The 27,083-nt window shown below is 51.5% G+C and overlaps 1 protein-coding gene across 9 annotated transcripts; it reads left to right on the top strand.

Annotated features, from left to right (window-relative positions):
• On the top strand, nucleotides 1-26,529 carry CCDC136 (coiled-coil domain containing 136). 9 transcript variants are annotated; one of them, XR_004276703.1, is made up of 20 exons: nucleotides 1-129; nucleotides 923-1,030; nucleotides 2,809-3,057; nucleotides 3,135-3,209; nucleotides 7,013-7,336; nucleotides 10,129-10,240; nucleotides 10,827-10,995; nucleotides 11,265-11,405; nucleotides 11,741-11,899; nucleotides 12,204-12,374; nucleotides 12,787-12,972; nucleotides 14,619-14,813; nucleotides 15,304-15,531; nucleotides 16,981-17,475; nucleotides 17,812-18,039; nucleotides 18,340-18,408; nucleotides 19,067-19,348; nucleotides 20,034-20,339; nucleotides 25,977-26,066; nucleotides 26,188-26,274. XR_004276703.1 is itself a non-coding variant. In XM_032304112.1 (19 exons), exons 1-19 carry the CDS (start codon nucleotides 78-80, stop codon nucleotides 26,296-26,298), a joined length of 3,660 nt encoding a protein of 1,219 aa, XP_032160003.1. In that variant the 5' UTR covers nucleotides 1-77; the 3' UTR covers nucleotides 26,299-26,529. The 9 variants fall into 9 exon arrangements, 8 of the variants coding, with proteins under 8 accessions (XP_032160003.1, XP_032160005.1, XP_032160004.1 ...); XM_032304112.1 differs by lacking the exon at nucleotides 25,977-26,066 and having other exon boundaries at nucleotides 26,188-26,529; XM_032304114.1 differs by lacking the exons at nucleotides 18,340-18,408; nucleotides 25,977-26,066 and adding an exon at nucleotides 22,158-22,264 and having other exon boundaries at nucleotides 26,188-26,293.
• Nucleotides 26,530-27,083: the final 554 nt, after the last annotated feature.

Below are 27,083 nucleotides of genomic sequence, written 5' to 3'. Positions count from 1 at the left end.
CCGGCTCCGGGTCCCCGGCCTGGCGGCTGCGGCGTCTCCTACCGGCGGCGGCGGCGGCGGCGGCGGCGCGAGCGGCCATGGAGGCGGGCGCCGGGGCCGGCGCCACGGGCTGGAGCTGCCCGGGCCCAGGTCAGAGCCGCCCCTCCCTCACCTCTCCGCCGCCACTCCTTCCTCTTCTCCATCTCTCCTCCCTCCAGACCCTCTCATTCTCCCCCCAACCCTCCCTTTGCTGCTTCCACCTTTCCGTCCCGTCTTCCTCCCTCCATCCTGCCCCACATCCCGGGCCCGGTCTCCATCTTTCCGGGTTGGGTCTTCCCCACACCGGTCGCATCTTCCCCCCGGCGGTCCTTCGCCCCGAACCGTCCAGCCCTGGGGGCCCCAGACCCTGCGCCCACTCCGGCCCGAAGGCTTCGAGCGCAGGGCGAGGTTGGGGTGGACGAGGTCCAGGGGGAGAATGGACAGGAGGGGAGCGGCTCCGGCCCAGAACCCCTTGCCATACGCCCCTCCCCACCCTCCGCATCACCTCGTTCCCCTTCCACGCACCACCTCACCCTTTCAGCCTCATCTTCCCGGGCCCTTGCCCTCGCTTCCATCCTGGCCGGTCTCCTCCCAGTCCCCTCCCGGCTAAAGAGACACACACCCTTTCTCTCCGGGCTGGGAAAGGAGCCTGGAGCGGGGGCTGCTGTGAGCGTCGGGCAGCGCAGGGCGGGGTCCCCTGAGGCCCCGCTCGAGGGGCGGCTGAGAGAGGAGAGTTGCAGCCTGGGCAGAGTGAGCCAAGCACTTCCACCGGGATAAAAAAAAAAAAAAAAAAAAAAAAAAAAAGTCCGGGGCTCCAGAGGGCTGGAAGGCACGTCCCCTTCTCTCTCCCGGGCACCCCAGCCCCCCTAGCAGCCCACTGTACCTCCTCTCTCCCTGCTCACAGGACCCACAGTGACCACTTTAGGCTCCTATGAGGCATCTGAGGGTTGTGAAAGGAAGAAAGGCCAACGTTGGGGGTCCCTGGAGCGGCGGGGGATGCAAGCAATGGAGGGTGAGTTTTCCAAAAAAAGCTTTGTTTCTCTCCCCTTAGCCAGTTGCCCTTCCCTCCTCCTTACCCCATCTGGTCCTTAGAACTCCCAGCCAGGACAGAGCCCTTTCTCTAGCTCACCTGAGCCCCCTCCACCCTTTAGGTCTGAGTTCTACCCCTCCTCAGGGCTCCGGCTTTGAGGGAGGTTCTGGGCACATCCCTTTGGGGCCCTAATCACCAGCTAACCAGGTTGTGTGTCCTGGGGGAGCTGCCAGACAGAGAAAGAGGCCTCGTTGGACAGAGCTTTGAAGCAGCCTTTCAGCAGGGGGTTTGTTCTCACTGCCACCCGACCCAGATCCCAAGCTGTCTCATATTTTTGAAAAGCAGGGAAGTGAGCATGTGAAGTGAGCATTCTCTTTCTGGTGCCACCACCACTAACTTTGAATGTAAGCCTTTTGGCTTTGATTCTCTAGGATCTCTTCCGGCCTGAAAGAATTGCCTAGGAGGGGGCTGGTGAGAAGGCCAACCTTCCAACACTCACATATCCTCACCGCACCCCTGTGACTTAGCAGTTGCTGCCAACACCAGGCCCTTGAGAGGATGCCGGTCCGCTTCCCTGGGACTTCTTGTGAAGTGTCCCCAGGTCCATGTGCACACTGTGTGGGCAACCCTGCTCCCCTAAGGGGGACAGATGATGCAGACAAGGGGTCCCAGATGAACCTTGGGCTGCTGTTGTGAGATCAGGGATTCAGAATTGTAAAACAAAGCAAATAATCAGTGTTCTGATAAAATGTTGCTATTTCAAGGAACTGCATTGCAGCAAAGGAGGGGATACTCACCAACCAGAGGCTAGGGACCACTATACCCCAGGTTCTTGTGCATTAAAATAGTAGGCTTTTTTTTTTTTTTTTAAGATTTTTATTTATTTATTTGACAGAGAGATCACAAGTAGGCAGAGAGAATGGTTCCCCCAGCAGAGAGCCCAATGCAGGGCTCGATCCCAGGACCCTGAGATCATGACCTGAGCCAAAGGCAGAGGCTTAACCCACTGAGCCACCCAGGTGCCCTGGTAGGATCTCTTTTACACACAAGTACAACCTGGACTTGAACGTGAAAACTGCCCTATGGGCAGCGTGGAGGGAGGGGCTTCATAACACTCATGGAAGGGCGAGGCCTCCTGACACTGCAGAGGAAAGAAAGGTGGACCTTGCAGAAATTTTCAAAAAGGCTACGTTTGAAAGGGCCCCAGGGTTTGTCCGTTGAAATATTTAGAATCGTTTCATTCAGATGTTTTCTTTCTCTAACTACTGATAGGCAACTAACTCTTTCTAATTATGGAAATGCTAATTTTTCCCAAGCCACCTGGATAATTTTTTAACTTTGGACAAACCTCGAACTGTGACCCTTGCCCCATTCAGCCTAAAGGCATACCCAGTGTCTGAATCCTTTCTTGAGTACTTGTCCCACACCGCAGGGACCACCAGGACTGGAAGAAGCAGGTATCCTTGTGCAAGCTCACATGGCTAACCTGCCCCCAGCTGCTCAGTTTGCCCGAAGGCAGTAATAGGAGGCCACCTGGTACAGTCCTGGTCCAGAAAGAGCCTGGGCCAGGTGGAGGCTGGGCGACCTTCCACCTGAGGACTCATCATGAGTGCAGGTCCTGCCTAGGGGCTGCTTGGGGGACACCAGGTGGCACTATTATACCATCCCTGCCCTGGGACCATGAGCTTTCCAGAGTTCCTTGAAGGACTCTGGAAAGGAAGTTGACTCTGAGCCCCTGGTGGGATGGGTTTCTCCTCCAGGGGAAGTGTTGCTCCCCGCTCTCTATGAGGAGGAAGAGGAGGAAGAGGAAGAAGAGGTGGAAGAAGAGGAAGAGCAAGTGCAGAAAGGGGGCAGCGTGAGCTCCCTGTCTGTCAGCAAGCACCGGGGCCTGAGCCTCACGGAGACAGAGCTGGAAGAGCTGAGGGCTCAGGTGCTACAGCTGGTGGCAGAGCTGGAGGAGACCCGGGAGCTGGCGGGGCAGCATGAGGACGACTCCCTGGAGCTGCAGGGTGAGTGCCCGGGAGGGGGCCAGAAGCCCTGGGCTCCCTGGATCCCAGGATCACGCCTGCTCCCCCTCTCCCTGCAGGGCTCCTGGAGGATGAACGGCTGGCCAGTGCCCAGCAGGCAGAGGTGTTCACCAAGCAGATCCAGCAGCTCCAAGGTAATTCCCAGCACTCAGGCTGGAGGGCAGGTGCATCCGAATGCTTTTGTCCTGAGGGTTTGGCTGAGCCTAGCAGACGAATATAAACTAATTCAGTCCTTTCTCCTCATTTTCTGCTTACTATTCTCACTTTTTTTCTCCTCTCTCCATTCTTTTTTCTACTAGTAGCTGCTCTTCTTTGCATCACTGCCTGGCTCTTCTGCCCTCCCCTGCCCTTTCTTGCCCTCCTATTTCACATCTTCTCTCTCTGGCTGACAATCTCCCTTTTCTCTCCTCCAGCTTCCTCCCTTCACACCTATATCCCTTTCCCTTTGTTCTGGGGGTGGGGGGCAGGTAATTAGGGCTGAATACCAAACCAGACTACTTTTCCCTGTCCCTACAAGGACACCATGGGAAGAGCAATGAGCCAATGAGAGGGGACTGAAGGGGACTCTGCATCTTTTAAGGGAAGCAGATGAGAACTTGCTCCCTAGGACCAAGCTTATGGCCCCAAATCCCTTGCTTCTAACACCCACATCCCTTTGTCTCTGGAAAGCAGCAAGGCAGGTGTCCCACATTCCACTGCACCACCAAAAAAAGAGGCAGCTTTTGTTACTTGCATGGACTTCCAGAAGGTTTAGGGGAACTGCCCTAGAAAACAGCAGGGACTCTCCCAGGAGAACGGAGATGAAACCAAAAGAGAAATATAAATGGAGAAAAAAGCAAGGCTGGGAACCAGGCCTGGAGAGGAACAAGCAAAGGTATAGGAAGGGAGGAAAAGAGAAGTGAAAGATATAAGGCAAGGTAGATGCAGGAGACGTAGACAATGAATGGGAAGAGGGTGAAGGAGAGAAATGGCTGGAGATGTGTTGTAGCTGGGAAAACTGTGAGCATTGGTCTCGAATCACCTAGATTCTTGGGTCCAACTCTGCCATGTAACAAGCTTTAGGATCTTCAGCAAGTCACTTTTTCTTTTCCTTAAAGATTTTATTTATTCATTTTACAGACAGAGATCACAAGTAGGCAGAGAGAGAGGGGGAAGCAGGTTCCCCACTGAGCAGAGAGCCCGATGCTGGGCTCGATCCCAGGACCCTAGTATCATGTCCTGAGCCGAAGGCAGAGACTTTAAGCCACTGAGCCACCCAGCGCCCCCAGCAAGTCACTTTTATCTTTCTGAGACTCAGTACCTTATCTGTACAATGGTGCTAATTTATTTATCATTCATTTATTGAGTGCCTATATACCTGGAGGACAAGCTAGGAATAAGACAGACCAGATCCCTGCCTTAATGAAGAGTACATTCTAATGGGGAGAGGCAGAAAATAAACAACATAAGTTCAGGTGGCAATAAATGCTATGAAGACAACATAACAATATGATACACAGAGATGGAATGAGATGGGAATTTTTTTTTAATGAGGCAGTTAGAAAAGTCCTCTTTGAGAAGGTGACATTTGAGCTAATAAGACTTGAATAATGAGAAGAATCTGAGGGAAGAGCATACCAGGCAGAAGCAACAGCAACTGCAAAAGCTCAGAGGCAGGAATGAGCTTCATGTGTTTGAAGGACGGAACAAAAGCCATTGTGGCTGAAGCAGAGTGCGTGTGAAGGACCCTGGTAAGAGAGAGTTCTGAGAAACAGGCTGAGGCCAGATTACAAATGGCCTTACAGGCCGGCTGGGAGGTTTGGTGTTTATTCTAAGTATAGTAAAAGAGACATGGGAGGGTCTTATATTGAAGGTGAAGCCCTCGGGACTTCTGATGAAATGGATAAGGTGGAGGGGGGTGGGTGGAATAGAAGAGACGTGAAAGATGACTTTGTCTTGAGAAACTGGATGGACAGTGCTGTCATTTACTGGGATGGGGAAGACTAGGCATTTGAGGGCTCAGGGAACCACTGGAGACATCTTTTTACATGTTGAATTTGAAATGACTATTGACATCTAAATAAATATGTTATAAGGGAACAGTTGGATATATAATCTAGAACAGGGGAGAAATCAAAGCTGGAGATATACATTTGGGAGGCATTTGAATCCCTGAGAGATCACCATGAAATCACAGGGAGGTACAGGAAGAAGAGAAAAAGGCCCAGTCCCAGGGATATTCCAATATTTAAAGGTCCAGTAGAGGAGATAGGAACAAAAGAGACTGGGGTAGGAGGAACCGGCAGAAGCATTTCACACCGTGGCCACCACGAGGAGAAAGTGCTTCAAGGAGATGACAATCAATGTCAAAAGTTGCTAAATCAAATAAGATGGTCATTGGATTTGGCAAGATGGAAGGCTCTGAGATATTTCAGGGAAGACAGAAGCCTGATCGGATTGGGATTAAAGTGGAAAGGGGAGGAAAAATAGAGAAGTGAGTATAGATCATTATAGATATACTGTAATAGATCATTACAGTACTCATATTTTGAAGACAAGCAGAGAAATAAGGGGAATGGAAATGAAGTCAAGGGAGAGTTTGTTGGGGGCGGCTTTAAGACAGGACTCACTACACTAGATCATGTTTGTACGATTGAAGGAAACGATCCAGTAGAACAGAAAAAGACCTTCGCTTGGGGAAGGGACATACTCCCTTACAAAGAGGAGGGAAGTCCGTAGAGAGGCAGGTAGGCAACTACTTGGGAAAACAAATTCTGGAGCGATTCCTTAACTCAGTAGGGTTGTTTCTGCTGAGCCTCAAGCAAGCTCCAAGGCTGCTGAAGACGCCCCCAAGCCCCACCCCGCGGGAGGAAATAGAGACCGTCCTTGCGCACGCGCGTTGCCCGTTTCCGCCAAGAGGGGGCGCGCGCGGCCTCAGAGGTAGCTGGTGTTGACAGGCCGTTCCGGCCGCCACAGCCCCGCGGGGGCCGGGACCGGCCGGCGGCGGGGGGGCCCCCCAGGGAGACCGCTTGCAGGGGGGCCGACGAGATGGAGGCCATAACCAGTGAGTAGGAACCCTATTCTCTGTCCCACAGCCCATCTCCCGGGCCCTCGGCTTCGGCCCGACGGACCCATACCCCCTGTCAACCGGCGCTGGGTCTTCGGAATCCGGGTCCAACCTTCCCAACTCCCGGCCAGGGTCCGCCCCGCCCAGTTTTCGACAAGCCCCTCCCCCTCGGGCCTCCAAGCCCCGCCTCTCCACCCTGGGCGGGCTCTGCCCCTTTGCGTTATGAATTATGAGCTCGCTTGGGGGCGGGAGACTTTCCTCCATTCTCCAGTGGCTCTGAGAAAGCCGTTTTTATAGGGCCAGACCTGAGAGGGGAACATAAGGGAAGTTAGAACCCAAGCAAACAAGGATGTAGTAGGGAAGTGAAGGACATAACCATGTTTGGTTACCATTTGATGAGTCTACATCACACAGCTGAAAAGCTGTGAACTCAAAATACAATTTAGGAGCCAGTACTTACCACAGGCAGCTCATGGGAGCGGTGAGGCTCCGTGATTTCTAAGCTTCCAGACTGAACAGATGAGAAAGCCTGTGTAAATTTTTTTAGTCGGGAAATTTTTGGAAAGACTCAGTGCATCAGTAAAATACTGTACATGAGTTTCGGTCTTCAACGTAGAAGCACTTAATACTTTCTGTTTGCAGTAGCCCGAAGTGTTGCTTTGGTGCCAGAATCTACTTTTCTACCACATCTTACTACATGGAGTCCCTCCATTCCCTTCTTAGGTATTCCTTTTATTCCATAGCGGATGAAGCTATACTTCGTTAATGGGGGAGAGAGACTAGAGAGCCAGTAGTTTCCAAATAATAAGTCTGCCTTTAACTTTCTGCCTCTAGAACTTGGTAGATGCGTTCACTTATCCTCTTGACCATCCCAACCTCTGGGCTTTGCAGGTGAGCTGCGGTCTCTGCGTGAGGAGATTTCCCTGTTAGAGCGTGAGAAAGAAAGTGAACTTAAGGAAATAGAACAGGAGTTGCACTTGGCCCAGACTGAGATCCGGAATCTGCGGCAAGCAGCAGAGGATTCCGCGACCGAACATGAGAGTGACATAGCATCCCTGCAGGAGGATCTCTGCCGGATGCAGAATGAACTCGATGACATGGAGCGCATTCGGGGAGAGTATGAAATGGAGATCACCTCCCTCCGTGCAGAAATGGAAATGAAGAGCTCTGATCCATCCAATAGTTTAAATCTTTCCGATTACTCTGAGATGCAAGGTATGAGAGGGCAAGCCTTTTTCCTGGTCTCTCAGTAGAGCCAAGCAGAGGGAGTTTGTCTCCAAGAAGATGGTTGAAGGTGGTCTTAGATCATGAGTTGGGAACCTCTAGAGAAAACCTCCAGGCTGAATTCAAGACTCTAAGGGTGGAAAATGTACCCAGATGTCTCATAACCAGTCAGTGATGGTATACGAAATAGCACTGTGAAGATGTACCCTGAGAATTTTTCTCAGAGAGCCATTGATTTGTTGATTTGACTGTGGGAAAGCCCTTCCTAAAAAAGTCTCCAGTTCCAGGATGGGAGGGTAAGGGACTGGTCACCTTGGGAGACTTCTACTGCTCTGGCATGGCAGTTTGCCTGGCCCATGTTTCTTTTTTTTTTTTTTGGTGGGGGGGCTCCAGTCCTCCTTCCAGGTCCCAGGATGCTAATGCTTAGGCTCCTTGAGCCCTCTCCAACGTAGAAGCTTTAGGGAGCAGCAAATCAGAGCACAAGACAGCTGGAGAGGAAGAGAGGTTATTTCCAGTAATACATGAGATACTAAAAAGCTTAGAGCTCTGCTTTCAGACAATGAGTCTCCCAGCTAGTTGCTAGGATTCATGACATCAGAGAGTCTGCCTTTATTCTGAGGCTAGATTTATGATCTGGGTATAATGGGAGGCGCTGTATTAGGCCAGGTCAAGCAGAGGCAATCAACAAGGAATCAAAGAACTGCAAGTTTTCCCAGCTGTAACAAGCTTCTCAGAAGAACCTTTGCACTGGTGGTGCCAGGAGAGTGAGGCCAGCACAGTGGGAAAGCTTGGGTTGAAGTTAAACAGACCTGCGTTCAGAATCTCAGTTGTGCTAATTAGCGGGATGAACTTGGCCTGGTTATTATCTCTCTGAAACTTGGTTTCTATATCTGTAAAAATTGGTTAATAAAACTTTACAGCCAAAGGGGATCCTGGGACAGGAAAGGGCCTTAGGGAAAACGGGAGAGAAATCTGAATAAAATGTTGAGTTTAGTTAACAGTAATGTATGAATGTTGATTCCTGAGATGTGACAAATGTACCAATGGTAAGATGTTAACAATCGGGGAAACTAGTTGAGAGCCCTCCTGGGGACTTTTGCACTATCTTTGTGAATCTAAAGTTATAAATTAAGAGTTTATTTTAAAAAAAGAGAAAGAAAACCTTACAGGGCTATTTTCAGGATTAAATGAAATGCCTAGTATGTTGAAGTACTCACAGACTAACTGAATGTGAGACTGAAACCATCAAGTCTAATGCTTAGCACATGGTTGGCTTGTATTAAAGATTAGTTTCCTTCCTTCCATGATAATCTGCAGTATTCCAAGAACTTTTGATTGGAATAAAGAGGGAACATTAGACATGAATTTCAGGGTATTGAATCTTAGAGCAGATAAGATAGGCCTTGTGTTAACTTGGAGCAAGTTAACGTTCTTTAAATATCAGTAGAATTGGTATTTTAAGAGATATAATTCATTTTTTAAAAAAGGTTTTATTTATTTGAGGGGCACCTGGGTGGCTCAGTTGGTTGAGCGTCTGCCTTTGGCTTGGGTCATGATCAAACCCCACATTGGCTCTCTGCTTCGTGGAGAGCCTGCCTCTCCCTCTCCTTCTGCTTGCTGCTCTGCCTGCTTGTGTGCTTGGTCTCTCTCTCTCTCTGTCAAATAAACTAATACAATCTTAAAAAAAAAAAAAAAAAAAAAGCAACTATTTTTTAAAAAAGATTTTATTTATTTGAGAGAAGGAGAGAACACAACCAGGGGGAGCTCCTGCTGAGCAAGGAGCCTGATGCGGGGCTTGATCCCAGGACCCTGGGATCATGACCTGAGCCAAAGGCAGGTGCTTAACTGACTGAACCACCCAGGCTCCCCTAAGATAAATAATTTATTAATCAGGAAGAAACAATAGTTGGGGTGTTTATATGATTGCAGCTTTATTTTTTTTTTAAGATTTTATTTACTTATTGGAGAAAGAGAGCATGAGCAGGGGAAAGGTCAGAGGGAGAGGGACAAGTAGACTCCATGCTGAGCAGGGAGCCTGATGCAGGGCTCAATCCCAAGGCCCTGGTATCATCACCTGAGCTGAAGGCAGTCGCTCAACCGACTGAGCCATCCAGGTGCCCATAATTGCAGCTTTAGAAAGTATTGGTACCTGGTACTTAAGAACATGTGCTGGGGCATTTCAGTGAGATCTGTGCTGATGGTTGAGGATGATATGTGGGTCTGGTTGGGATGGGCTCTTCTGTCAGCAGATAAAAGATCATTAGAATTCTTGACCACATGCTGGCTAGTGTATTTGGTGTGGTGATAGAGTAAGTAAAAGGATGTTTGAGACGCCGGTGTTGTCTCCAGAGAGCCAGGACTGGCAGTGTGACATCTGGCAGTTCACATCCCTCAGCTCTTGTACTGAAAGAGTAATGGGAAGGTCACCATAAACAGTTCAATGGAAAGTTAAACTACGATAACCCAGAAACTCTGTGGAAACCTTCACAAGCTCCTAAAATCTCAAGACTCTGCCTTGGTTGAGGTTTTGAAGATGGGCACCCGGGGCAGATCTTCCAGGCAGATGAAAAAAAGGGAAGCTACCTGAACGAGGACATAGACACAGAGCAGTGTGTAATTTGGGGGCCTTGTCTTCCAAACCACTGCACATGGTGTCTCTTCTGTCTTTAGGAAAAGAGAAGCTATTCAGCCTTCTGCGGTCCGATTTTTATGCAGGCAGGTTAGGGGCTGATTACCAGTGCTTCTTCCCTGGGATCTCACGTGTCTCCATCTGTCCCCTGTAGAAGAGCTGCAGCAACTGCGGGAACGCTACCGCTTCCTGAACGAGGAGTACCGGGCCCTGCAGGAGAGCAACAGTAGCCTCACAGGGCAGCTTGCGGATCTGGAGAGTGAGAGGTACAGCCAGCAGGCTGGGGGGACTCTGCAGGACTCCATTTTGGGCTTGTCTCTTGAGTAGAACTAGTGAAGGCAGATGTCAGGCTAATGAATGTCCCTCTGCTCCTAGACAGCGGTCCTTTCCATGGTATTCTTCAAATTCTTCAAAGGGTACAGATGCCACCTAGAAGCAGGCATGCAGATCCAACTGTCTCAGGACTTGGGTGCTAAAATGTAGTTTTCTTCCATTCTAGGGATTGAGGTTTGGTTTGCTCTGCCCTAGAGTTGGTCAGAAGTGATTCCTTCATTATCTACACAGCCTGGATTCAGTCTAATGGTGTAGGGCCTCCAGATTAGAGCTGGCTTGACACAAGGTCCAGCCTTTAGCCCAAGTAGACTAACACTCTTAGGTCTCCCAGAGCCAGACATGCCTTGACTGAGGTGCTGGGACCTTTTTCTTCACCTTCTCAGTATGTTTATTTGGGAGATAAACCACAGTAGAAGGCTCTTTACCATCTTTGCTTAAAATAAAGACATCAGGACCAAGCACACTTAGCAGGTGATGCCAGGCAGAGCTCTTAGATGGCTCTGGGGTTCTGGCTCACAGGACACGAAGAGCAACAGAAAAGTGGCTGGAGTCCCACATGCTAAAGGATATGATGTCAGCAGAGTCTCAGACTTCAGAAGTGGATTTTCTAGAACCTGATCCTGAAACCCAGTTGTTGCGACAACAGCTTATGGGAGCTGAAGAGCAGATGCATGACATGCAGAACAAGGTAGGAGAAGGCAGGCACCTTGGTTGTTTCTCTTTTACCCTCTCCTGGCCCGTGTAGAAATGCCTCCTTAGACACAGGGCTGACAAAGGGGGCATGCGCTGTGGCAGGCGGTAGTACCCTGGGGTTTCACTTGCTTGCCTGATGTGAATATTCCAGTGAGACAAAGGTCATATTCTCTCCAAGATATTCTTTGCCCCCCGCCAAGCCTGTTCTCAAAGGGCACATGGCACCTGTCCTCAGTCAGCCTTTCCGCTTCGTCTCCTGCACAGTGTAAGAAGCTGTGTTGTGAGTTGCAAGAACTACAGCATCATCGTCGGACCAGTGAGGAGGAGCAGCGGCGGCTGCAGAGGGAGCTCAAGTGCGCGCAGAACGAGGTGCTCCGGTTTCAGACTTCCCACAATGCCACACAGGTAACCATGGCCAGGGGACGGGAATCTGGGGAGGGCAGAAGGGCCTCTGTGGAGTCGCAGCTTCAGGGAAGGATGGACGCAGGGCAAGGCTATGCTCTGCTGATTCTTGCCCTCAACCGAGGGTATAGTCTGCTGGAGACCAGCTGGAGAAGTCACGTAGCGCTGCATTCTAGAGATGGTAGTCATTACCGAGTGTCTGCCTCACAGAACAAACCTGACCATAGACCTGTGGGAGCTCCTCAAGATGTCTGCGTCTGGAAAGGACCCAAACTGGTCTGTGGAGGGGTCTGCTGTTTCTCGAGAGTAACTGTTCTGCCCACATCCTCCCACCACAGAATGAGGAGCTGAAGACCAGACTCTGTGCCCTGCAGAAAAAGTATGATGATAGCCAGGATGAGCAGAATGAGCTCTTGAAGGTGCAGCTCCAGCTTCAGTCTGAGCTCCGTCAGCTCAAAGTCTTGAAATCCACAGGCGTAGAAAGCCCAAGTGAGAAGGTAACAACAAAAGGAGGTGAGGGGCAACCGAGGTGCTAAGAGGTTTTGGGGAAAGTGGCCCAGAGCAGAGTTAGACTAAGGGCGGCTGCCAGCCAGGCCGCACCCTCGACAGGGGCCTCCGGCGTCCCGCGAGCGCTGAGCCGGATGAGAGGACAGCTGGTAAGCCAGGGGCAGGGAGAAGGCAAGCCTTAGACTGGCCGTGTCCGAGCGGGGCTCGGGCGGAAGAGCGAGTGGGTTGCTGACCCCCAAGATGCTGCCCATGGCGGGCCCGCTGCGCCCACTGCCACAGCCCCCTCCACTGCAGGAGTTACTCTGCCGGCTCCAGAAGCTGCAGCTCCAGTACCAGCACATCACGTGCGAGAAGGATAAGCTGCTGGAGGTGCAGCACCAGCTGTGCGGGGACCTGCGCTACCATGAGGCTGAGGTACAGCGCCTCAAGGACATCGTGGCCTCCTTCCAGGAGAGCAGTGAGAAGGTAAAAGAAGCTCCAGGTGAGGGAGAATGTAGCCAGATGGAATCTTCTGTGAGAGCAATAGGACTGAGGAGGGGGCTTCGTAGGAGTTCTGTGGTCCAGTCCTTGGTGCGGGGGACAAAGAGGTACCTAACAGAAAGGTGATCTCGGAGAGTCATGATGCTCTCCACTTCCTTTGATTTTAGATCAGAAACTCAGCCTATAAAAAGGTGGCTCTCTTTCTTCCCCACCTGCCTGAAAAGGAAACCCCAGAAGGTCCCTGTGTAGAGCCTGTTAGGGTCCATCTCTGGAAGCCCCCAGTGGGATGAAATTGGAACCAGAAAAGACCAAGCAGATCCTTTAGTCCCCGTCTGAGAGGAGAGAGTAGCTGCAGGGGCTCCTGGGATGATGGTGGGGCCTGCCTCCCCTACCCCAGAACGCAGAGATGCACGCCCAGCTTCAGGAGATGAAGCGGCTGTACCAGACCAGCAAGGAGGAGCTGGAGCGGCAGAAGTACATGTATGATCAGCTCGAGCAGGACCTCCTGCTCTGCCAGCAGGAGCTGAAGGAGCTCAAGACCACCACACCCATCCCAGAGGACAAGGGGAAGTGTGCTAATAAGGTAATTGTACTTAAGAGAGGTGAGATCTCCTGGGTACTTCCTCTAGAGAGAGGAGGTGTGAGGGCAAAAGGTGAAGTCATCCAGCCGAGGGGCTTGATGAGCTCCCTGTCCAGTCACAGCTGAGTGTGCCAGTCAGGAAACAGAGGCAGAGTCCCACCGTTAGCTGTTAACAGTTTGCCTTGATCTGGACTTTGGGCCCAAGCCACAGCTTAGTAGGATGAGCCATCCAGGTGCCCTCAGTCTGAACATCTGAAGATTTTGCACTTGATTCCATGTGTGTCGTCATTTATCCTTCATTATTACAACTTCAGTGATATCTTGTCATTTGTGGAGAAGGACATACACAAAAGCCCACATTTACAGCTTTTCTCATTAGACCCAGAAAAAGAAGGTCCAGTTTTCTCAGGCAGTTGCAGATGCTCTTGTCAGATGATGTGGTCTTATGCCCTGAGTGCTGATTGGTTGTTCAAAGGACTTAGGTGCTTCCAGGGTTTACTCTGTGACTTCAGAGGAGCGAATTTCTCTAAACTTGAGTTTTACCCTTTTTAAATTGAACAGAATACTATTTTCTTCGCACTTGGCTTGTAGTAATAAATCCTGGTAGTGATAAGTAAGGCCTTCCTTATTCATTTTCTTTTCTTCCATAGTGTGTAAAATGCAAGCCATTATCAGTTACCCTGTGTTGAGCACTTTCAACTCCTGATCACTGATAGGAAATGGAAGGTGTTGAAACATGATGGAGAAAAGGCACAAGATTCTCAAAAGATGGGTGGAGCAAGTCACCTTCTGCCAGAGTACTCAGTGGCTCCTCCTGCAGCCAGCAGCAGGCTATGTCCCTGGGGAAGGGCCTCTGGAAGACCCAGAATGGGGAGGTTGTTTTGACCACTCCCAACAGCCCACCTGCCTTTCTACACCCAGGCTCACATTTCCTTCTCTCCCTCCTCTGTTTAGAGGCCAGAGTGTCTGTGGTTTTGCTCATGCCCTCCGCTCCTAGTAGAAGCAGCTGTGGAGCAGGAGAAGCAGGCTGACATGGAGCCAGATTTTCCCCTTGTCCTAAAAACAGCATTGAGATCAGTTTGATATTAGAAGGTCTGAGTTCTTGGAATCATGGGATAATTTAGTCTTCTCAACCCAAATTCAGCAATAGCCCATATTCTTCTGGAGATTTAAAAAGACGATTATGAAAACAAAAATAGGAACAGATCAGGTGACGTTTTTATTGGTAAGGAGTATAATTAGGTATAAAACTGGTTGGGGTTGATGACAGCGATAGGAACTAGAATTCCCAGCAGGGTCAGAGAATGGTGTATATCACAGGGAAGGGCCAAAAGGGCAGGAAAGTGGGGTCATGAGAAGGGAGGGGTGTTGGTAACACTCCCCTCACAGGGCTCTCAGAAGGGACCAGTAGATGGAATCTGAAGCACAGCCAGATGGTCCTGAGCAGCCTGCTGGGGTTTCCCAAGTTTGGTGTCTAAGCCTGTATGGGCACAGCATGGCTTGGGATGGTCAGTCCGAGGGGACTGTACAGGGAGGGAGCCCCCGGTGAACCATAAGGGCCAGGAGGGCACAGGAGGGCTCTGCCCGCTGGATGGGGCGGAGCAGCGGATCACCGAGTAACTGTCCCTCCGTGCCCGCCCCGCCCACAGTGTGACGCACTGCTGTCCAGACTGACAGAGTTGCAGGAGGAGTACAAGACCAGCCAGAAGGAGATGGGGCAGCTGCAGATGGAGCAGTGCGAGCTCCTAGAGGATCAGAGGAGGATGCAGGAGGAGCAGGGGCAGCTGCAAGAAGAGCTGCACAGGCTCTCGTTCCCACTGCCCAAAGCTGGGCTCCTCCCAAAGGTAACCCTGGCCGGGGAGCCGTGGCTAACTAGGGAGAAGCTGCTTGGAGAAGTTTCCGAGGTGTAACTATGCCTGGAAAAAAGAACAGGGTGGGGACTAAACCTTCTCTTTGCTGTCTCAACCCCTCCTTGTCACCAGTCTCTTTAAACCAGAAAGTTCAGTATAGCTGATTAGTGTTTAAAGTCTTAAAATACATAGTGTAGTCTGGAATCTGTCCAGCATTTTCTCTCTAGGTATTTAGTCCCTCTGGACAAAATATACTTAGAGAGAACTTTGTAAACTACAGGATACCTGCAAACACATGAGATCGTGGCTACTCACCTAGCGGTTCTCCATAAAAGACCGCTTCCCCGCTGCGACCCTGTCCCAGATGGCCGTTCAGAGCCAACCCAGAGACTCCTAAGGGAAGGGTCCCCAGAGGAAGGAGACATGGGTCTTCCCCTGTAGCTACCACAGTTCCTGCCCGCTTCCTTCCCACTCCACCTCGCAGAGTCAGGAGCTCCTTACAAAGTTACAAGACCTGTGTGAACTACAGCTGCTCTACCAAGGTATGCAGGAAGAGCAGAAAAAACTGGTGCAGAATCAAGAAAGCGTGCTGAAAGAACAGTCAGCTCTGCACGAAGAGCTGCATTTTTTCAAAACGTCTCGTTTCCGGGATGTGTTGGAGAATCCCGATGATTCCAAATCACCTAAGTCCTCCAAGTGTGATCATGATAAGGTAACAGAGCAAGAGGCAGGGAGACGGTTCTGGGGCCAACAGCGTGGGAGGGCAGAGGGCTCCGTGGACGGGTCAGAGTTAGGAAGGTCTGTCTGACCAAGAGTAAGGATGAAACTAAGGCCCCCTTCTTCAGCCATGACCACGCATGGCCTCATGAAGATGTGGCTTTAGCTATGGCCTGAGGCCCTCAGTCAGATACACACCCAGTTGAAGCTCTGTGAACACTGAGAACCCGGCTGACTCGGGGATCTAATCACCTTATGATTTGATGCCCCTTCAATGTGATGCCCCTTCACATCATTTTCCAGATTTATACTATCAACTTAGTGTTTGTCTGGATTCCTTGAGACCAACTGTAGGCATATCATCCTTTTCTCATGAGCTGGTTGTTAATTGAGTAGTACACTTTCAACCATCAGAATCTATAACCTTTTGGTGTTCTATTTGAGACAGATGTGGGGCCGTTCATTTCTAAGGGAAGAATTCCTAGCCTGTGGCATTCCTGCTACTGGCCACAGTGTCTTCATTACAACTTTTGTGGCAGTAACAGCTGGGTCAGGAGCTTTAGACTAGAGAATCCATGCATCGCAAGCACCAGGAAGGGGTCATGCCCCTGAGGTCACACTGGTAGAGATTTCCCCGTAAGTCTGGGGCTGGGGGATGCATTTGGTCTGAGGTCTCAGGGTAGGCAAGGAAGAGCAGGTACACAGTTTCAATTTAAGGCTAGCCCTATTCATTCAAATATTAGCCTAGATAGGGAGAACCAGGGAATTGCAGAAGTCCAAACTGAGACTTGATCAGATTCCAGGAGCCTCAGATTTCCACCTGCATAACACAGAGACTAGGAACCAGGTATAACTGTCCTTAACCGATCAGATCTCATCCTGGGCATCAGCAGCCAAGAAGCCAGGCCCAGAAGCCCTGGAAAACATGCCCAGAGGCCAGATTCAGAATTGGGGCAGGATGTACAGGAACTCATAGTGAGACCTTAATTCCAGGTCCACATCTTCTGAGGGAGGCATTCTTGTAGGTTCACAATCAAGGCCAGGGCTGATTTTAGAATTGGGTGCAAGGGAAGGGCCTGAGCCCCAAGGTCAGGATAATGGGAATGGCCTGACTGTGAAGAGAGTAGGGCAGGGAGCCAGAGTGTGGTTGATACTCTTCCAGCTCTGCCTCAAGGAGAGAGGGCTGTACCACAGTTAGAAACCAGGAGAAATGGGAGCCTGGAAATTGCACATTATCTTTCCTGAGTGGATTTCCCCCCTGTGAGCAAGTGACTGACACGTGCCAGTAGCTGCAGGCAATTAAAGACCTAGGCTCTGGGGAGACTGGGGTGTAGGTGTGCAGGTGTCTGACGTGGGCTCTCACACATCCACCCCAGGAGGGGTGTGTCGAGAAGGATGGCACTGTCTGGAGTAACGGTAATGTCTCCCCATCCACCCACGGCAGTCCAAGCTGATCATCGCCCAGATGCAGGCTCTGCAGGTGCTCTACGAGGGCACCCAGGCTGAGCAGGAGCTGCTGCAGCAGGAGCAGGGCAGGCTCCTCGAGGAGCGGAAGAGGCTGCAGGCCGACCTGCAGCTCTGCCTGGAAGAAATGCAGCTGCTCCAGGTCCAGTCCCCCCGCAGCGGAATGAGCCTGGAGAAGAACTCTGGCAGCGTGGCCTCCAGCAGCGAGAACTACCGCAAGAGTTACGGGAGCAGCATCGAGGAGAGCGAGAGCTATCACAAGAGCTACGGTAGCACCCAGACCAGCAGTGAGAGCTTTCTCAAGAGCTACAACAGCAGCAGCAGTGCCCAGGAGAGCAGTGAGAAGAATTACGGCAGCAGAAGCAGCAGCGTCATCTACAAGAAGAGTTACGGCAGCAGCACTAGCTCGGACACGGGTCACAAGAGTTACGGTAGCAGCACCGAAGGTGAACCCAACGAGCTTGAAGACATGGAGGTAAAAGTAGCCAGTTGAGAGGTCAGACAGGGAGAGAGAAGCCTCCCGTCTTACTAAGAGATAAGTCACCAGGGAAGGGTTCGAGAAGTGAGGAGGGCGGCAGGGTCAGAGCCGAGCTGGGTCACCGGCAATGGATGAGGCACCCCGTCTGTCTAACACGGAGATGCTCCCATCACAGCGATGGTGCTTTATGGGAGCAAACGCAGAATTAGCCCCGGGGCGGCTTCAGATCTTTGCCGCATTGTTCCGTACCCAGGATGGGGCCTAGGGAAGCAAGCGAGTGGGCCGGAGGGCAGATCCTTCTCCCCGTGGTCATTACTCCTCCGCCTTCTGCAGCACTGTGAGGACATGGTCGCCAAGGTGGTGATCAAGCTGCAGGGCGTGCAGGCCATGTACCAGCTCAGCCAGGAGGAACACGACCGGCTGCAAGACCGGATGCAAAAGCTGGTGGACAGGCAGAAAGAGCTGAAGGAAGAGCTGGCCGCCTGTGAAAAGGAATTCAAGGAATGCATGGAAAGTCTTGAGAAGCCCACTGCCTCCCCCAACGACAAGGACAAGAGTGAGGTAACTGCTATCTGGGAGGCAAGGTTTCTTCTAGGAGTCCCTAGAGCCAGAGCAGGCCACAGGCCCTGGCCATTTCAGGGAGGCTGAGGAAGGAGGGCCGAGAGCCCGCTGCCTGCTCTGTGTTGTTGCTGCTGCCTTCTTGGTCAGAGCAGGGGCGGAATCCTGGGGGGCCGGGCGCCCTGCCGTAGCCCAGGTGGGCATTGCTCAGGAGCTTGCTGTGTTCAGGTGTACTCGTCAGCAGGACTCCAAATAATTTTTCTCTTTTTCCTTTTGCCACTTCTCTCTTTGGCTGTGTCCCAGAGCACTTCTACAGAGATGTATTTTTTCACCTTTAGTTATTTTGGGTGTTCTTGTCTCTTCAACTGGACTGTAAGTACCTTAAGGGCAGAGCCTCACCTCCTTTCAGATCCCTTACGATGCCGAGAAGGGTGCTCTGCGTCCGTGAGGGATGGGACAGAAGGCGTGCTTTCTGCCCAGGAGTAGTCCACAGTCCAGCGGGACTCACTGTGTGCACGGGAGAGTTCGGACCACAGTCAGTCCGAGGGCCTCGCTTGCTTAGTTTTGTCACCTACCAGGGAGACTGTGATGCCGGGAGTCAGGGAAGACAAAACCAGCAATTAGGGAGCAGGGTTGGAATTTGCCTCTGTTTCCAGGGTGAGGTACAGGCGCCCAGGCACAGTCTCAGGAGTGGACCGCACGTTTCCTCAGGTAGACGCACCTGGCAGAGAAATAGCTCGGGTAAAGTAGGATCTTCCGTCAAAAAGACGTCCAGACAGGTCCCAGTGAAAACGTAATTTAAATCATCCTTTTTTGACCCCACTGGGTGTAAATCGTCAGCTACCTCACATAGAAGCTATTTCTGAAACCGCCTTAGAGGCTCACAGTATCCTACAGTTTAATGTTTCCTCTCTTGTCTACTGCCCCGTGGGCCTCAGCACGGCAAACTGTGAGGCAGGGACCCGAGGGCAGGGCCTCGGCTGAAGGGCCGGGCGGGGCTGGAGGTGACCGGCCATCCGCCCCTCCGCAGATCAAGGAGCTGCAGGCCAAGCTGCGGGAGCTGCAGCTGCAGTACCAGGAGAGCATGGACGAACAGGGGCGGCTTCTGGCCGTGCAGGAGCAGCTGGAGGGCCAGCTGCAGTGCTGCCAGGAAGAGCTCCGCCAGCTCAAGGAGAAGAAGTCCTCCATTGCAAGAGAAACCAGGGGGAAAAGTGGCAACGAGAATATGAACAAAAATGCCAACGGGGTTAAAAATACAAAGGTGACCAAACCAAGCCTGGCCGATTCTGAGGGCAGCTGTGAGAACGAAAAGGTAAGTGATAACCTTAGGAGCCTGATAAGCAGAAAGGCAGAGGAGATCTTAGGGAGAAAAATCATCACCACCACCATCCCGGCCAGATGAGGTATTTGTAGAGAAGCTTCTGGTCTCTCTCCTGTATTAGAGTAGTTCCTGCTTGGTAGCAATTCCATACACCCTTTTCCTATGAAGTTAAGGGGAGTGGAACACAGACCACTCATATCTGGGGGCACAGCCCCAAAGGACCACAGCCCCCAGGATGGATGACGGCTCCCATGAGCTCAGCCCCATCTCCTGGGACCCCTTTTCTTCCTGGGTTACATGCCCAAGAGGGGGGCCAAATGGATGAAGAGAAGGAACGTATTCGAAGCAGTGGCATACTCAGATGTGAGAAGTGAGGAGGAGAAGGGAAAAGTAGGAGTCGCCATCGCCCTGCAGGGGTCAGAGGCGGTGGTTGAGGGGCAGAGCCCAAGATTATAGCTCTGGTGGCTGTCCGAAATGGCCAGTGGCCAGAAGGCCTTGTGGGTCCAGAGAGGCTGGGCATGACTGCCCTCCACACGCTGCACAGGGGGAGACGCAGTGCCGCCTGCGCACCGTGCCAGGCTGGGGACCTGAGCGCTCGAGCTAGCCTGGCTTTGTCACGAGGGTAGGCATCTTCGCAATGACCGCAGCCCCCATCCTGCCCTGCCTCCACCCACAGAGTCTGGAGGTGGTGTTGTACTACAAGGCCAGCCACACGGATTTAGATGGTCTACTACAAGAGGAAGTAGAGGAGGAAAAGGAGGAGGAAATCAAAAAGGACATGAAGCAGGACTTCTGCAATGAACTGGTTTCTGTGCCGTCAGAGCCTACGGAGATGAGGTCCCCAAAAGCTGAGGAGGGCTGTTACGAAGAGTCCCAAGAGCAGGAGGGCAAGGAAGAAGACCGCAAAGTTGAGAGCGACAACGACGCTTGCCCCGAAGCTTCAGAGGGAAACAACCCCCTCAAGCTTTCTGAGAGCAAAAAGGTAACCGCGGTCGAAGGCTGGATCGAGTGGGAAGTGGGCTCTGGGCCTCAGGTGCCCTGGTGTGGCAGGGTGACCCGGCCCGAGGATGGACTTCTGCAGGAGCGTCCAGGCCCGCCGGCCCTGAGGCCCCGCGCTCGGGGAGAGTGGAGATGGAGCTGGGAGTGCTGGAAGTGGGCCCTCCATGGCCGGTGGTGGGCGGAGAGCACTTTGTGTGGACCCATCTCAGAGATCACCTTTTTTGGGAGCCAGGGTGGGGCCGTTGCAGTCCTGCCTCCTTTCGCCTCCAGTCGCCCTCGTTCCTTCCATCAGGAGGTTTTTTGCCCCTCACCTGATGCTGCACCGAGGAGCCCACGGTGTGAGGCTAGCTTCAGGCTCTTGGCCAGCCTGTGTCAGTCGCTCGGGCCTGCCTCCTGGAGCTGCCCTGCTAGGTTGATCTTCGTTGGCTGTTAGGAGGAGTGCGGGGAGGCAGGTGTGGCTCAGGGTTCTATGGATTGCAGGGCATGGTGGGGGGCTGTCCCAAGTAATAGAATGTTTTAGTCTGCACAGCAGGGGCGTGGGCCAGTCTGGGGAGAGCAGCCAGAGCCCTAACCCTTTACCTGCTGGATCTGAGAGGTTGGGATGAGAGTATTCAGGGTAACGTACCAACTGTACAGAAGTATGTCTATATTTTAACTACTGGTACTTCCGAATTCCTGCACTAGTTGAGGTTGACTGGGGGCTCTGATTCCCTGAAGACTGAGTACTTCCTGAATCTCAGTTTTGGTACAGGCTCTTTGCGTCTTTCTAAACCCAGGGGAAGAAAATAAGTCTCTTGTGGTGGGATGTCCCAGTCAGCTCTGAGGCTATCTGGAATTTTCCGGCAGCTTAGTCTGTGGCAGTGGCTAAGGATCTAGCATGCAGTTCTCTGTTAACCTCGTGGCAGAGGACCATTACTTAGGATGTAAAAAGTAGGAACAACCACAGCCTCTTCCCCAGTGCTCTATTTCTTCAAATTCATCATATTTCACCACAGCTGGTTCAGAGCCTCTGCAATCTCCTTGCCTTGGGTGCCACATCTCTAAACGCCAGGTGGCTCCTTGTACTTCAAAGTCAAGCGCATTCCTTGTGTCTACATGTGGAGGCATCCCTTTGCCTCCTCGTGTCCTGCATCTTTTGCGGGCCGCTCTAATGGTGCACGTTACTGCATGCGAATTCACTTTCTCTCTGGAAGATCGTTGCGGTCGAAGAACTAGCACTTCTCCACTGTCAGCCCGTTCTAGTGCATTTTGTCTCACAACAACAGCATTAGACTCCTCGGGGATCGTAGGGACCAGGGCCAGGACATGGGAGATTTGGTGGAGAGCGGCCAGAGCATGTGGGCTAACGGAGGGACAGGCGGCCAGGCAGGAGACTGAGTGACCCAGGAGAAGTATACGTCCTCCTCATCTGGAGAGCCCGGCTTCACTCTCGGAGCTTCCCTTTTTCAGAGTTGCTGACCTGTAGGAACGGTATAGTGCAGATCCCCCCTGCTTGACAAGATGTGCGAGGGGTGTGGCAAGCCAGGAGACTGGCCCCACCACCTGGTTTGGCCCTGAGCAGCTGCTTAACCCATTCAGGTCTGCATTCTCCACAGGCTGCCAGTGGGAAGATCCAGGCCTGGGCGCAGAGGAGAGATGCGGCTGCCCTCACTGCCTGTTGTTTAACCTCTTGATCTCTTTCTCTTTTCCCTTTGTTTTCTCATCTTCATTATCCGTTGGACTCATGTGTTGCTGTCTTTTTATACCACCCCCCCATCTCCTGGCCTCTCCTTGTGCTTCCTTCTCATTTGATATGTTGCAGCCATCCCCTGCCCCCGAGCCCCCCATCTTCTCCTTGCCTCTTGTAGGCCTGGTGGTCATATCGGCTTTGCTCTGGTGCTGGTGGGCCGAGACGTCGTCCTAACACAGGTACTGGTATCGAGTCCTCTCCTTCCGAGGGGTCGAGGGAGGGTGCAGGTTGCCCTGGCCTCTCCTCTTTCCCCCTTTCTCTCACTTGCTTACTTCTTGCTTTTAGCATTTGACAACAGGATACTCAGGGCTGAGGTTTAGCCTTGGTTTCTCCTTGGGCTACTGCAGAGCCCGTAGCACCTCTGAGCACGTCTTCCTAACATATAGTGAGTTAGAATGCATACTGCTGACACGGTTTGAGTTTCTGTCCTGTGGCTGGGAAAACTTTGGATGATCTCGGCACTGTTGCTACTTTGAAAAATGCCTGATTGCTTCTGATGAGCTGATGTCTGTGAGGCTGCCTGAGTGCTGTTTGTCTTTGTTTGGCCCCAGAACCAAGCTCTCACTACCATCACCACCCAGGATGGCAAAACAAGGCATCGCTGCTTTCCCCGTTGGTTGAGAGAGGAATTCTGGAGTGCTGTGACCCAGCCGCAACCCTAACCCCTGGCTGTGTCCGAGGGCAGGCTCAGTTTGTCCTCCAGACATGGTGAAAATGGAACAGGGACCACTACCATGTTGTGTTCTTTCTACTGAGAAATTCTCTGGTGTGGGGCTTCTGGTCTTCAGAAGAATCAGAACCAGAATGCCAGGAAATATTTTCTAGTTCTCTGTTTATCCCTTTTGGGTCCAGACTCTATTGTAATTGCCTTCCCAAGCCAGGCTTTCTGGACAGAATGTGGTACTGGGGAAAAGAAGGAGATGCAAGTATTCTCAGGGCACCAAGGCTGACATATTCTGGGCACCTTCCATTTGGCCTCGGTCCATGTAATCTGGTCTGTCAACAGGATACCAAATTTAGGAGGCAGAATGTGGTCTTGGGGCCCAAGATAGAACCCTAGGGTTCTTCCATCTGTCTTTGGAACCCATAAACTATTCTCTCCTGGCCTGTTCTAGCTCCTTTCTCCTGCTCCCCTGGCCCCTGCCACCACTTCACTCCCTCCCTTCTCACCCCTGCAAATGGAGTGCAGCTGGCTTAATGCACAGGTTGGGGCAGCGGCCGATGCGTATGTTGGTAGTGCTCACCAGCCTCCTTTTCTCCTTCCTTCTCCTATTTTTTCCCTCTTCATCCTTTCTCCTCTTTAAGGCATTCCACTTACTCCCCAAAACCGTCTGACTCCTTTAGCGATAGGGTCCCTCCCTATACCTGTTCTTACCCAGTCTGCATCCAGATTTCTCAGTCCCTAGAGGAAGAGACCCAAAGCATTAGGCCATAAGCTTTCTGCTCCTCAGCCAAGCCTGTGCAGAGTGAGAGAAGGAGCTCCAGGGTCAGAGTGCTCTTGGGAAGCCTGCTGTGCCCCACTCTGCAACTCCCAGTCCAGGAGCTAAGGCAGCGTAGCGTGTAGGAAGCGTGGCTGACAGGTGAGAACCTGGCCCCGTCTGTCTCTGCCTCTTACCACAAGTCCCAGTGGGCAAAATGCGGAACGGGAAAATTAATTTCTTCAAATGACAGCAAAGAGTGGTAAAACCTCTGCCTTCCTCACATGAGGATCACAGGAGTTCATGTTTACGAAAATGCTTCATAAATGATAAAACACCTCGTAAATGATTTAAAAAGCCTATACTTACATTCTACATACTATGCGCCTGGCACTGTTCTAATCACCCTACATATATTAACTCGTTTAATCTTTGCAAGAACCCAACGAGGTGGCTTTTATTATCATTTAATATGTAATAAAGCTAAGGCATGGCGAGGTCAGGTCATACCGCCAGTGAATCGTGAATTGGATTCTAAGGACTAATGTTAGCAACAACTAAAATTCCAGCCTTGCTTCCCCCTTGCTGTCTCTCCTCAGTTTGAACAGCTTTCCATGGTTGCTTCCACGTAATTAGGAAGACTCCACACTTCTCTTCAGACGGTCTCCAGCGGCATCAGCTCTCTTGACAACTAACGTCATGTTGTTAACTCTCTGCATGTATTGTTTATAAGGCCCCTTTGTGTATCGCATATGCTAAGTGTCCTCTCCCCATTCTCTCCCTGCACTTGACTTTTTGGATCTGAGGCAGAATTTTTTATTCATTCCTATTAGGTATCCTAACATGTGGAGTTTGGGTTTGTATTTTTTTTTAATCTTGACTTTGTAGTTTCAAATTATGCATTTCCTTGCCTGCTCCACATCCTCCTCAAAGGCGACCAGCCTACCTTCATATGTTCATGTGCATTTTTTTTTTTTAAGTTTTATTTATTGAAGTGATCTCGACACCCACCTAGGACTTGAACTCACCACCCTGAGATCAGGAGTCACATGCTCTTCCAACGTAGCCAGCCAGACGCCCTGTTCATGCACATTACAGATGAGGGCCTGGCCTCTGGGGTCTTGTCTCCAGGCTCTCTTCTGTCCAGTTCACTGGTCCCCTAACAAATGCTCACACAGCAGCCTGTGCTGGGACCAAACTCTTACTTCCTCTCCTTCTCTCCAAGGAGATCATGGAAGATCTGTCAGATGTCTTGATAAAATCCAAAACCATTTCTTTTATCTGTCAACTTAGTAACCTAGTCTGAAAGGAAAGCCTGATGTGATTTACACCTTTGGGACCAGTCTTCCACTCAGCCATCCGGAACTTGCCTCTGACTGGTATAAAGGGTACCAGTTCACATTTATGGGTCTAACTCTGTCCCTTTTAAAAAAAAAAAAAAATTAATTTTATTTATTTAAGGAGCAGGTCAGAGAGAGGAAGATAATCCCAAGCAGGCTCCATGCCCAATACCGGGCTAGACCCTGAGATCATGACCTGAGCTGAAATCCAGAGTCAGATGTTTAACCCACTGAACCACACAGGTGCCCTGCTTTGTCCTCCTTTAGGAACACCGGACTGATGTTTTCAGCAGTGTGCATTAGGACATACACATCTGAGCGTGTAAATGCTTTTTCTAGCTTCCTTTCCACTTATATAATAATTACTCTGTATATCCACCTCTAGCATTGTTTCGCTTTCCATTTCATTTGTGCTGCTCTTTTTAGTAACCATTTCTACAAACGTAGACTCCTTTGCGCTTTGTAGAGGGGTTAAAATCCTCTTTTTAGTTCCATTATTCTCTGAGCAAATGCCTTCTTAGCATCAGTACTCTGCTCTGCTCTCACCTAAAATCATCCTTCTGTTAGTATGCCATAGCTGACGACTCAACCCAAATCCCGTCTTTCAAGTAATACAGTAACGAAAGTAATAACAGGAACTATTTCCCCCAAGTAGGTATTACCCACAATTTCATGTTCCCTAAAGGATGCTACTTTGTTGACCACGAGTCAGCGGGATTTGCTGTGGCCGGCAGTGTCTGGAGGCCTCAGCACACCAGTCCATGCTCGGGAAGTCCGTCAGTACGGTGGTGCCCAGGGGTCTTTTAAGGCATCTGTCTCCCATGGCCGATGACTGGCTTCCTTGAGTTTCCTCAAACCAACATCATTGTCCAAAAAAGGTTTGGGCTGCCCAGGAATCTCCTGTTTGCCTGCGCTCTGTGGCGTGCTTTCTTTACCGCCCCCTCGGTCTTATCCTTTTGACGGAGTTTGTGGCTCCTGTAGGAAGCCAGTCAGGCTTTTCCCAAAGGCCCCAGTTGACCCTTTTTGTCTTGCCGTGGCGCTGGTCCTTCCTCATTGCAACCATCGGATGCTCTTTGGTCTGCCTCCCGAGCTCACTCCTGCACCCAGGAACTGGTATTGTCCTCATTCCACGGGGCGGGAGTACACATAGCCACCTCCGGTGATACTTCCGGGTACCTAGCTCCGCCGGAACTAAGACCACATTGACTCCAGTTTCCCAGGAGGTGAGAGAGACCAGACTGTGAGGTCCCTGATGTCTCTCCAGTGCCGGTAGACAGGGCACTCTCTGGCTTAGGGAAGGGTTCCAAAGGCCGGGCACTCACCATTTGTCTTTGGTCCCCACAGAACATGTTTGGGATGTGGAAGCCTATGGTGTTCTTGGCTATTGCGGCTGTGGCTCTGTATGTGTTACCCAACATGCGACCGCAGGAGTCAGAGTTCTGCCTCATGGAGTGATGGCAGACCTGGGCCAGCCGAGGGGGCAGATCCCCAGTGGCCACTACCCTCAGCTTTGGGCAGGACACACTGTGCCAGAGCCCCCACCCCACCCATGTGTCCCATGTGTCCCCCATCTCCTTAGCCTCAGTCACCCAGGCTGGAAAGGTTATGGGGAGCTGCTGGCTGCCATCTCCTGCCTTGTATAAGAACCTGGGTTCTGTGTCATTAAATATCAACCTAATTACCTGAGACTCTGCTTTTTCTTTGTTAAACACCTCAGAACACAACCAGGACAGAGCGGTTTCCCTTCCACCAGGGACCTCACGTAAGGATCTGGTTCCTAAATATTTCTCACCCTACAGATGACCTCAGGGATTAGAGGGGCAGTCCTTGTGCTGCCAGCCAGATTGCAGACTCGCTGGTCTGCACCCAGAGACCGTCTCCAGGGGCTTGTCCAGACACAGGAATGGAATGAGCCGGGTGCTCTGTGTGTGTGTGTGTGGGGGGGGGGGGGAGGTCAAATGACTTGCCCCAGGGCCTAGGCCCATACCCATCTGCAGTGAGAAGAGCGCCCTGAGAAGATCTGCTTGCAAGCCTTCGTGGCCCGGTCCTTGTGACTCCCTATGGGATTCTCAGGACTTACTGATCATGTAGGGTCACACAGTGAAGAGGTGACACACTCAGCTTGAATTTGAAGAGGGCTTCGTGAAGGGACTCCATACACAGGAAGAGTTAAGAGAACCAGTAAGGAATAGTGAGGTCCCCGGGGCACCAGCCACAGTGTCTCCCATCCTGGGCCCGAA

This window comes from Mustela erminea, chromosome 11 (assembly GCF_009829155.1).
Source record: "Mustela erminea isolate mMusErm1 chromosome 11, mMusErm1.Pri, whole genome shotgun sequence".
NCBI classification, from domain to species: domain Eukaryota; kingdom Metazoa; phylum Chordata; class Mammalia; order Carnivora; family Mustelidae; genus Mustela; species Mustela erminea.
This window is presented reverse-complemented; position numbering and strand designations above follow the sequence as displayed.